This window comes from Pipra filicauda, unplaced genomic scaffold (genome assembly GCF_003945595.2).
Source record: "Pipra filicauda isolate LSUMZ 115617 unplaced genomic scaffold, ASM394559v2 scaffold1337_size17005_pilon, whole genome shotgun sequence".
NCBI classification, from domain to species: Eukaryota; Metazoa; Chordata; class Aves; order Passeriformes; family Pipridae; genus Pipra; species Pipra filicauda.
The window spans coordinates 1-11,500 of record NW_024103804.1 but is presented as its reverse complement, the minus strand read 5'-3'; the positions used below and the strand labels follow the sequence as shown (position 1 = coordinate 11,500).

The window sequence follows — 11,500 nt, the reverse complement described above, 5'->3', positions numbered from 1 at the left end:
GTTCTCTGGAGCCTCTCCTGCCTGCCCAGGATCCCTCCTGCCTTCCCAGGCCCTCTCCTGCTTCTCTGGAGCCTCTCCTGTCTCTCCAGGATCCCTCCCACCTTTCCAGAATCTCTACTAGTCCTCCAAAATTTCTGCTACTTCTCCAAGATGTCTCCCGCCCCTCCAGGATCCCTCCTGCCTTTCCAAGACCTCTCCTGCCCCTCCAGGATCCCTCCTGCCCCTCCAGGATCCCTCCTGCCTGCCCAGGCTCTTTCCCTGTTCCCTGGAGTCTCTCCTGTCTCTCCAGGATCCCTCCTGGCTTTCCAAGACCTCTCCTGCCCCTCCAGGATCCCTCCTGCCCCTCCAGGATCCCTCCTGCCTGTCCGGGGCAGCTCCCCTGGCCCTGGGATGGTCGAGGGATGCTCCTTCCTCCTCCTCCTCCTCCTCCTCCTCCTCTATCCAGTTCCACAGCACGGGAAAAAGGGGGAATCACGGACAACCCTCCCACACAGTGAGAGCTTTGGGGGGACCGAGGGGACACCCCAACATTCCAAAGCCCCCCCTCCAAGTGTCCCCACGTGCCAGAGGCCCCCGGGCAGCCCCCAAAGGGAGCCCCCAAACCCGCCCCCTCCCAAACCCGAGCTCAGCTGGGGGACGAGGCAGCTCTGGGTACCCCCCAAGAGCCCCCGGCAGGCAGAGCCGGGGGGCCCTGGAGACCCCCCCGGGGCGGGAGCAGATGGAGCTGGAGGCAGCTTGTCGGCACCTGCCCCCCCTCCCCGCCCCGACCCTGCCCTCTCTGCCCTTCCCTGCCCTTCCCTGCCCTTCCCTGCCCTTCCCTGCCCTTCCCTGCCCTTCCTGCCCTTCCCTGCCCTTCCCTGCCCTCCCTGCCCTCCCTGCCCTTCCCTGCCCTCCCCGCCCTCTCTGCCCTCCCCGCTCCCCGGGGCTCCTTTCCCCACGCGTGGGGTGACTCCAGGGGGTCCCCCCGTGCCGCTGGACCCCCAGGGCAGGGAGACAGGGAGGGATTCGGGGGCTCCAAGGGGTCCCCCCGTGACACTGGACCCCCAGGGCAGGGAGACAGGGAGGGATTCGGGGGTTCCAGGGGGTCCCCCCGTGTTACTGGACCCCCGGGGCAGGGAGACAGGGAGGGATTCGGGGGTTCCAGGGGGTCTCCCCGTGACACTGGACCCCCGGGGCAGGGAGACAGGGAGGGATTCGGGGGTTCCAGGGGGTCCCCCCGTGTTACTGGACCCCCAGGGCAGGGAGACAGGGAGGGATTCGGGGGTTCCAGGGGGTCTCCCCGTGACACTGGACCCCCGGGGCGGGGAGACAGGGAGGGATTCGGGGGCTCCAGGGAGCCCCAAAGGGTCGGAGGAGGATGTTGGGGTGTTTTGGGTGAGCTGCTCTGCTCCCCCCAGCCCTGGCAGTGCTTCCCCCGGGCCTGGGGCGGGCAGGGGGTCCCTCAGACCCCCCCACAACTGGCAGCAACCCGGGGGGGGGGGTCCCTCCTGTTCCCCCGAGCCCCTCCTGGCACCGAGCAGCGCCCGGGATGTTCCTCCGGGAGGTTTCGTCCCCTCCTCCTCTCCCCAGAAACCGGGGGCTGGAAAAGCAACTTCCCGGGGCCGGGCAGGGGGGCGGCGGTGCCCGGGGTGGTCCTGGGGGGCACGGGAAGGTCCGGCAGAGCCGCTGGCAGGGCCGGGAGGGGAAGCAGGGCCGGCAGGAGGGAGCGGGTGCTGTGCCAGCCGCCCCCCGCTGCCTCCCGCGGAACATTCGGGACGCGCCCCCGCCGGGATGGGGGGGCCCGGAGCGTCCTGGCCCTGCCCCGGTGGGTCCTCCCTGCTGTGGGACCCTCTCCCAGCCGGCACAGAGACCCCCCCCGAGCTGCCCCAGAGCCGAACCCGCGGCTCAGGCGGAGCCGGGACCCTCCTCATCCTCGCTTTGGTGGCGGTGGAACCCCCGGGATAAATCCGGGGGGGATCCCTCAAGGAGCAGGAACCCCCCCCTGTTGGGAACCCACCCCTTTGGGAACCCTGGTGGGCTGGGGGGGGTCTTCTCTTGGGCATGGGGGGGTCTGTGGGACCCCCAGAGCTCTGGGAAGTGATGGGATTGGGAGGGGGGTCTTCTCCTGGGCATGTGGGGGCTGTGGGACCCCCAGAGCTCTGGCAAGTGATGGGGTTGGGGGGGGGGTCTTCTCTTGGGCATGGGGGGGTCTGTGGGACCCCCAAGAATGTGGGGAGTGATGGGGCTCCTGGGGGTCTTCTTCTGAGTGTGGGGGGGTGTCTGTGGGACCCCCAGAGCTTCTCGGAGTGACGGGGTTGGGGGGGGGGGTCTTCTCCTGGGCATGGGGAGGTCTGTGGGACCCTGAGGAATGTGGGAAGTGATGGGGTTGGGGGGGATCTTCTCCTGAGTGTGGGAGGGGTCTGTGAGGAATGTGGGAAGTGATGGGGTTGGGGGGGATCTTCTCCTGAGTGTGGGAGGGGTCTGTGGGACCCCCAGAGCTCTGGGAAGTGCTGGGGCTGCCGGGGGTCTTCTCCTGAGCACGGCCCACCCCATCCCCGGGCGCAGACCCCCACGGGAGGGAGCCGATGCAGGGAGACCCCCACCCACCCCGATCCCACCCCCCCAAACCTCCCCCTCCCCTTTTCCCGGCGCATTTCTATAAATCAACCTCTGGCATCCCCCCCCTCATCCCTCCCTCCACCCCCCCCGGCCCAACACGCCCCCCGTGGCGGGGTTGGGGGGTCACCCGTGACCCCTGGCAGATGGCGCGGGCGCTCCCAGCCCTTCCCCGGGAACTGTGGCGGTTCCCGACCATCTGTCGGGAAGCTCCGATCTCCCGGGAAGCTCCGATCTCCCGGCTCTGCCACCCCGGGACATCCCCCCCCCGCCGCGACTGCCAGCCCGGGGGGCACGGGGAGGGGTCGGGGGGCAGCCGGGGGGCAGCTGGTGGGTGTGTGTGTCCCCCCTACCCACGGTGACCCCTCAAATCCGCGGGGAGCGAGCGGGAGAAGGGGCTGGGGGGGGGGGGTTGTGGGCGGGATCTCGGTGCCCTGGGGGGGGCTGGGGGTCTTCTCCTGGGAATGGGGGGGCTGTGGAATCCCCAGGGATGGGGGGGGGGGGGGGTTGAGAGTTCTGGGGGTCTTCTCCTGGGAATAGGGGGGCTGTGGGACCCCCGGGGGCAATGGGGGGGGGGGTGATGGGGCTGCTGGGGGTCTTCTCCTGGCGCTGGGGGGGCTGTGGGACCCCCGGGGTAGTGAGAGGGGGGGTGATGGGGCTGCTGAGGGTGTTCTCCTGGGAATAGGGGGGTTGTGGGACCCCCGGGGTAGTGAGGGGGGTGCTGGGGGTCTTCTCCTGGCACTAGGGGGGCTGTGGGACCCCCAGGGTAGTGAGGGGGGGGTGATGGGGATCTTCTCTTGGGAATGGGGGGGCTGTGGGATCCCAGGGGTAGTGAGGGGGGTGATGGGGGTCTTCTCCTGTGGGGGGGCTGTGGGACCCCCGGGGGCAGCGAGGGGGGTGATGGGGCTGCTGGGGGTCTTTTCCTGGCGCTGGGGGGGCTGTGGGACCCCCGGGGTAGTGAGGGGGGGGTGATGTGGCTGCTGAGGGTGTTCTCCTGGGAATGAGGGGGCTGTGGGACTCCCGGGGGCAGCGAGGGGGGTGATGGGGCTGTTGGGGGTCTTCTTCTGGGAATAGGGGGTATGTGTTACCCACCCAGGGGCAGTGGGGGGGGGGGTGATGGGGCTGGTGGGGGTCTTCTCCTGTCACTGGGGGGGTTGTGGGACCCCCCGGGTAGTGAGGGAGGTGCTGGGGGTCTTCTCCTGGCACTGGGGGGGTCTGTGGGATCCCAGTGCCTTGGGAAACCGTGGGGCTGTTGGGGGTCTTCTGCTGGCAGTGAGGGGGCTGTGGGACCCCCAGGGCAGCGAGAGGGGTTCAGTGGGTGCCAGCCCGGGGGGTCTCTGGGACCCCGGTGCCTTGGGGGAGCGATGGGGCTGCTGGGGGGTCTTCTCCTGGCAGTGGGGGGGCTGTGGGACCCCCAGGGCAGCGAGGGGGGTTCAGTGGGTGCCAGCCTGGGGGGGTCTCTGCGATCCCAGTGCCTTGGGGGAGTTGGGGGGTCTTCACCTGATCCTGAGGGGTCATTCCCTGACACTGGGGCAGCGCGGGGGGCACGGTGGGTGCCAGCCCAGGGGGCACGGTGGGTGCCAGCCCGGGGGTCCCGCTGCCCCCCCCGGGGCTCTGTTTGGTTCCCCCCCCCTCGGTGCAGAGCTGAGAGAAGCCCCCGGAGCCCTGAGCAGCTCGGGAGGGGGGTCTGGGGGGTCTCTGGGGACCTGCAGCCCCCGGGGAGCCCCCCGAGTGTGCAGGGACGTGGGAGGAGCCCCCCACAGACCCCAATTCCCCAGGAGGGTCCCCGGGGAGGGGCTGCCCCTGGGACGGAGCCTGGGGGGTCTCGGGGGGGGGGCAGTGCCTGAGGGGGCTCAGAGAGGGGCTGGGGGGACAAACGGGGGGGGGGGGGGGGGGCGAAGGATGTCAGGGGTGAGTTTGGGGGGGCTGCGGTGGAGGGGGGGCTGTGCTGGGGTGGCCTGTGGGGAACAGCAGCTCCTGCATCGAAACCAAACCCTTCTCCGGTCGGAGCCCGCATTTATTTCCCTCCGTGATCCTCCTTTCCACGGCAAATCCCTCCCTCTCCACACCAAATCTCTCCCTTCCCACGGCAGATCCCCCCTTTCCACATCAAATCCCTCCCTTCCCACGGCAGATCCCTCCCTCTCCATGGCAAATCCCTCCCTTCCCACATCAAATCCCTCCCTTCCCACGGCAAATCCCTCCCTTCCCACGGCAAATCCCGCCCTTTCCACATCAAATCCCTCCCTGTCCAGGGCAAATCCCTCCTTTTCCACATCAAATCCCTCCCTTCCCACATCAAATCCCCCCTTTCCACATCAAATCCCTCCTTTTCCACATCAAATCCCGCCCTTTCCACATCAAATCCCTCCCTTCCCACGGCAAATCCCCCCTTTCCACATCAAATCCCTCCCTCTCCATGGCAAATCCCTCCCTTTCCACACCAAATCCCTCCCTTTCCACACCAAATCCCTCCCTTCCCACATCAAATCCCTCCCTCTCCACACCAAATCCCTCCCTTTCCACACCAAATCCCTCCCTTCCCACATCAAATCCCTCCCTTCCCACATCAAATCCCTCCCTTCCCACATCAAATCCCTCCCTGTCCACACCAAATCCCCCCTTTCCACACCAAATCCCTCCTTTTCCACATCAAATCCCCCCTTTCCACATCAAATCCCTCCTTTTCCACATCAAATCCCTCCCTTCCCACATCAAATCCCTCCTTTTCCACATCAAATCCCTCCCTTTCCACACCAAATCCCCCCTTTCCACACCAAATCCCCCCTTTCCACACCAAATCCCCCCTTTCCACATCAAATCCCTCCCTCTCCATGGCAAATCCCTCCCTTCCCACACCAAATCCCTCCCCCTCCACACCAAATCCCTCCCTTTCCACACCAAATCCCCCCTTTCCACACCAAATCCCCCCTTTCCCCGCTCTCCTGCCGTGACCGGGGACTGCAGCGCTCGGGGGGGGCTCGAGGGTCCCTCTCTGTCCCCTCTGTCCCCTCACGGGGCTCGGCCACCCCTGTCCTGCCCAGCTCCCTCCGGACCCTGCGCTGGTCCCACAGCTCCGCGTCCCGCAGCCAGACCAGTCCAGACCAGTCCAAACCAGTCCAAACCAGTCCAAACCAGTCCAGACCAGTCCAGACCAGTCCAAAACAGTCCAAACCAGTCCAAACCAGTCCAGACCAGTCCAGACCAGTCCAAAACAGTCCAAAACAGTCCAAACCAGTCCAAAACAGTCCAGACCAGTCCAAACCAGTCCAGACCAGTCCAAACCAGTCCAGACCAGTCCTGACCGGTCCAGACCAGTCCAAAACAGTCCTGACCAGTCCAGACCAGTCCTGACCGGTCCAGACCAGTCCAGACCAGTCCCGAGCAGCACCGGGGGGGGCGCGGGGAGGGGCGGGGGGATGTCCCCGCTGTCCCCTCACGGTGACATCACGTAGGCGGTGGCGATGAACCTCCGGCCGCCGCCGTAGGTGGATTTGGTCCAGGGGAAGGTTTGGATGCTCAGGCTGTGCCCGCCCAGGCTCAGGTGGCACCTGTGGGGACACGGCCCGTCACCCCCCGGGCCTGGGGGGGTCCCGCCGTCCCAACACCGGCCCTGCCCCGGCCCTGCCTCCTCCCACAGCCCCATCTCCGGGGTGCTCCCAGTGATCCCACTGCTCCACCCCTGAGCTCTCATCCCACAATCCCGTCTCCAGTCCCATCCCTGGGCCCTCATCCCACAATCCCGTCTCCAGTCCCATCCCTGGGCCCTCATCCCACAATCCCGTCTCCAGTCCCATCCCTGAGCTCTCATCCCACAATCCCGTCTCCAGTCCCATCCCTGGGCCCTCATCCCACAATCCCGTCTCCAGCCCCATCCCTGGCCCCTCATCCCACAATCCCCTTTCCAGCCACATCCCTGGGCCCCTCATCCCACCATCCTTCCAGCCCCATCCCTGGGCCCTCATCCCACAATCCCGTCTCCAGCCCCATCCCTGGGCCCTCATCCCACAATCCCATTTCCAGCCCCATCCCTGTCCTCCCACAGCCCCATCTCTGGGATGCTCCCAGTGATCCCACTGCTGCACTCCTGAGTCCTCATCCCACAGTCCCATCTCCAGTCCCATCCCTGTCCTCCCACAGTCCCATGTCCAGGATGCTCCCGGTGTCCCCACACCCTCACTGCTCCACCCCTGAGCCCTCATCCCACAATCCCATCTCTGGAATGCTCCCGGTGTCCCCACACCCTCACTGCTCCATCCCTGAGCCCTCATCCCACAATCCCATGTCCAGGATGCTCCCGGTGTCCCCACACCCTCACTGCTCCATCCCTGGGACCCTTATCCCACAATCCCATCTCCAGTCCCATCCCTGAGCCCTCATCCCACAATCCCATGTCCAGGATGCTCTCAGTGATCCCACTGCTCCACCCCTGAGCCCTCATCCCACAGTCCCATCCCCCAGGAGAGAGACAGGCAGGCACAGGGATGACAGACAGACGGACACATAGGGCAGACAGAGCCAGGACAGACACACGGACCCAGGACACACAGACAGACCCAGGACACAGACCCCAGACACAGACCCCAGACAGACGGACAGACAGCCAGACCCAGGACACAGACCCCAGACAGACGGACAGACATACAGACCCAGGACACACAGACCCAGGACACAGAGCAGGACAGACGGACATACAGCCAGACCCAGGACAGACAGACAGATCCAGGACAGACAGGTACAGTACACACAGAGCAGGACAGATGGACAGACAGCCAGCCCCAGGACAGACGGACACACAGCCAGCCCCAGGACACACAGAGCAGGACAGACGGACAGCGAGCCCCAGGACAGACGGACAGCGAGCCCCAGGACAGACGGACAGCCCCGCGCAGGTACTCACGCCCGGCCGGGCCGCGCCAGGAAGCAGAGGGTGTAGAGGCCGAGCTCGAACTCGGGGCTGGAGCCGACGAAGGCGGATCCCACCTCCTTGTGGAACCCGTCCCAGCTGAACTGCAGCCCCAGCACCGTGGGGAACGTGTCCCACTGCGGGACGGGGGGGGCACGGGGGGTCAGAGCCTGGGCCTTGGGGGCTCCAGGAATCCACCCGGACCCCCCAGCGCCCCGGGAATCCTCACACACACACCCCGGGGACAGAGCGGGGTCCAACCGGGCTGAGAGACCCCAGAGGAGCCCCCCGGCCCCAAACCTCTCCCTGAGGGCCGGAGGGGCCTTTCGGGGTGTTGGGGTGTTTGTTCCGGACCTGCTCACCCCACCCCACCCCTGGGACACCCAGGGGAGCAGGAGGAGCATCCCCAGTGCTGTGGATCCATCCCTGGGGCTCTGGATCCACCCCTGGGCTGTGGATCCATCCCTGGGGCTCTGGATCCATCCCCAGTGCTGTGGATCCATCCCTGGGGCTCTGGATCCACCCCTGGTGCTGTGGATCCATCCCTGGGGCTGTGGATCCATCCCTGGGGCTCTGGATGCATCCCTGGGGCTCTGGATGCACCCCTGGGGCTGTGGATCCACCCCTGAGGCTTTGGATCCACCCCGTTGGGGTGAGGCTGGTTTGGGGTGGTGCTGCCCCATCACAGACCCCACAGATTGCCCTGCCCCCATCACAGACCCCACAGGGTGTCCTGCCCCCATCACAGACCCCACAGATTGCCCTGCCCCCATCACAGACCCCACAGGCCCTGCTGCCCCATCACAGACCCCACAGGATGTCCTGCCCCCATCACAGACCCCACAGGGTGTCCTGCCCCATCACAGACCCCACAGGCCCTGCTGCCCCATCACAGACCCCACAGGATGTCCTGCCCCCATCACAGACCCCACAGGATGTCCTGCCCCCATCACAGACCCCACAGGCCCTGCTGCCCCCCCCGGGCTCACTCACCGGCCCGTCGAAGTTGTGGCTCAGGTAGTTGACCGTTCCCTGCTTCTCCAGGAGGTAGAAGCGAATCCAGTTGTGGAATCCGGACACTTTCCCTTTCTTCACCTCCCCTAAACACGAGGGACACCCCTGGGTGAGCCCCCGGCCCCCCCAATGCCCCTCTCCCCCACCCCAGCCGGGCTGTACCTGAGAAGACGTGCTCGAAGCCGCTGGAGTCCTGCTCTCCGTCCCCTCTGGAGTAGAGTCCGAACCACATCCCCTTCAGATCCTCCAGGAACTCCTGCTCGGAGTCGTAGCGGTCTGCGGGACAGGAGGGAGCCGGGACTGGGAGCGCTGGGAGAGGCAGAGCTCCCCCATCCCTCACCCCATCCCGCCCCTCGGGAATCATCCCGCTCCTCCCCGCTCCTCCCGGGGCACCTCCCGCCCGGCCGCAGCTTCCCTTGGGGAATTCCCGAGGCTCCCGCCCCGCCCCACAACCCACTTTTGTGGCGGAGGAAGGCGAAGAGCGTCCTCATGAGCTCCGTCGCCATCGCCTCCCCGAGGAAGGTGTCCTGTTCCCGCAGCTCCTCCGCCGTCACCTCCTCCTCCCTGCCCGTGGCCCGCTGGTAATTATCCAGCAGCTTAATGAAGCTGGAGTAGGTGGGTTTGGAGAACAGCTCCTCGTTGACGTGTTTGTAGAGCCTGGAGGGGTGGGGGGAGCGGGTAAGGGAGAGGAGATTCCTCCCCACGGACCCCACAGGACCTGCTGCCCCATCACAGACCCCACAGGGTGTCCTGTCCCCATCACAGACCCCACAGGGTGTCCTGCCCCCATCACAGACCCCACAGGACCTGCTGCCCCATCACAGACCCCACAGGTTGTCCTGCCCCCATCACAGACCCCATAGAACCTGTTGCCCCATCACAGACCCCACAGGACCTCCCCACACCAGCCCTGGTGGCCCCCGGGCCACCATCGGCCCCCCCCAGGCCCCCCCGGTGGCCACTCACGGCTGCGGCGACAGGTCCCGCCCGTGTCCCGTCTCGCCGGGGCCCGCCCGGTGCTGGGGGTTGAGGGCGATGTCTCCGGGCCGGGCCCGGTTGTGATCCAGCCCGTAGAGCTGCTCCGACAGCTCCAGGAGCTCCCGCTCCGTGATGGAATCGCGGCTCCGGGAGAAGCCGCCTGTGGGGAGGGGCGGGAGGGGCTGCGGGGGGTCGTCCGGCACCCATCGGAGCCCTGGGGGGCCGTCAGGGGGGTCCAGACCCTCCCCAAAACCACGGACATTGGGTGGCCACGGGGAGCCTTCCCTGGGCTCCGGGGGAGCCGGGAATTGTCAGCCCCTGTCCCCACAAGGTGTGACCCCTCTCCGTGTGACACATCCCCTGGGATCAGCCCCTGTCCCCACAAGGTGTGACCCCTCTCCGTGTGACACATCCATTGGGATCAGCCCCTGTCCCCCAGGGTGTGACCCTGCTCCATGTGACACATCCCCTGGGATCAGCCCCCCCCTGCTCCGTGTGACACACCCACTGGGATCAGCCCCCTCCCCATTTTCAGGTGTGACCCCTCTCCGTGTGACACATCCCCTGGGATCAGCCCCCTCCCCATTTTCAGGGATGACCCCTCTCCGTGTCACACACCCACTGGGATCAGCCCCCCCCTGCTCCATGTGACACACCCACTGGGATCAGCCCCCTCCCCATCCCTCAGCTGTGGGGTGGGCAGGGGATGCAAATTCCAGCCCCCGGCGGGCTCCCCGTGCCCAGCTGGCTCCCGGGAATGGTGCTGGAAGCAGGATGATGCCCCGAGGCCATGGATACCCCCAGGGGGTCCCAGGATCAAGGGATATTCCAAGGTGGAAGGGCCCCACAAAGATCATCCAACTCCTGGCCCTGCACAGGACGCCCCAAAATCCCACTAATCCCAAAATCCCAACTCCTGAGGGCGTTGTCCAAATAATCCCGGAGCTCTGGCAGGTTTGGGGCTGTGACCAAACCCCGGGGAGCCCATTCAGTGTCCAAAAACCCTCTGGGGGAAGAACCTTTCCCTGAGATCCAACCTCACCCTGCCCTGGCACAGCTCCAGCCGTTCCCTTGGATCCTGTCCCTGGGAACACCCGCCCAGGGGGGTGGTTTGGGATGCACAGGACCCTGGGAACGCCGACCCAGGGGGGTCCCTGCGGGATTTAGGGTGTGCAGATCCCTGGGAACACCGACCCAGGGGGGTCCCTGTGGGGTTTGGGGTGCACAGGACCCTGGGAACACTGACCCGGGGGGGTCCCTGTGGGGTTTGGGGTGCACAGGATCCTGGGAACAGCAACCCAGGGGGGTCCCTGTGGGGTTTGGGGTGCATAGGCACACAGGGACACAGCCCCAGCACACCCCTGTGGGGTTTGGGGTGCACAGGACCCCGAGAACACCAACACAGGGGGGTCCCTGTGGGGTTTGGGGTGCACAGGACCCTGGGAACACCGACCCGGGGGGGTCCCTGTGGGGTTTGGGGTGCACAGGACCCTGGGAACACCAACACAGGGGGGTCCCTGTGGGGTTTGGGGTGCACAGGACCCTGGGAACACCGACCCGGGGGTCCCTGTGGAGTTTGGGGCGCACAGGGACACAGCCCCAGCACATCCCCGTGGGATTTGGGGGTCACACCGCGGGGCTCATCCCGAGGTTCCTCCTGTTTCCCCCCCTTCCCCCCCCCCTCACCCCGGGCAGACTCACCGCGGGCTGGAGCTGCCTCCTCATCCTCATCCTCATCCTCATCCCCGTCCCCGCCTGCACGGAGCCGAAAGGAAAAGGTGACGGAGCCGCTCTGGGGGGTGATGGAGCCCTCCCAGGGCCCCCCACCCCCGGGGAGACCCCCGCGCCCACCCCCCGTCCCGGGGGTCTCACCGGGCCCGCAGTGCCGGTCGAAGTCCCCGCAGCAGCTGCCGAGGGTCCCGCAGCCCGGGTGACAGTGACACTCGTCCTCCTCGCTCGGGGGTTCCCCGCAGCGGCCCTCGCACGAGTCGGGGGCCGTGTACAGGT

The 11,500-nt window shown here is 66.8% G+C and overlaps 1 protein-coding gene across 1 annotated transcript; it reads right to left on the bottom strand.

Moving 5' to 3' along the window:
* Positions 1-5,995: 5,995 nt before the first annotated feature.
* Positions 5,996-11,497, bottom strand: ENDOU (endonuclease, poly(U) specific; the record flags this gene model as incomplete). Its single annotated transcript, XM_039378244.1, has 7 exons — positions 5,996-6,146; positions 7,496-7,638; positions 8,495-8,601; positions 8,678-8,791; positions 8,973-9,172; positions 9,482-9,653; positions 11,366-11,497. Coding segments are annotated over 7 exons (983 nt in total), but the record flags the coding sequence as incomplete, so codon positions are not given.
* Between the last annotated feature and the right edge of the window lie 3 nt (positions 11,498-11,500).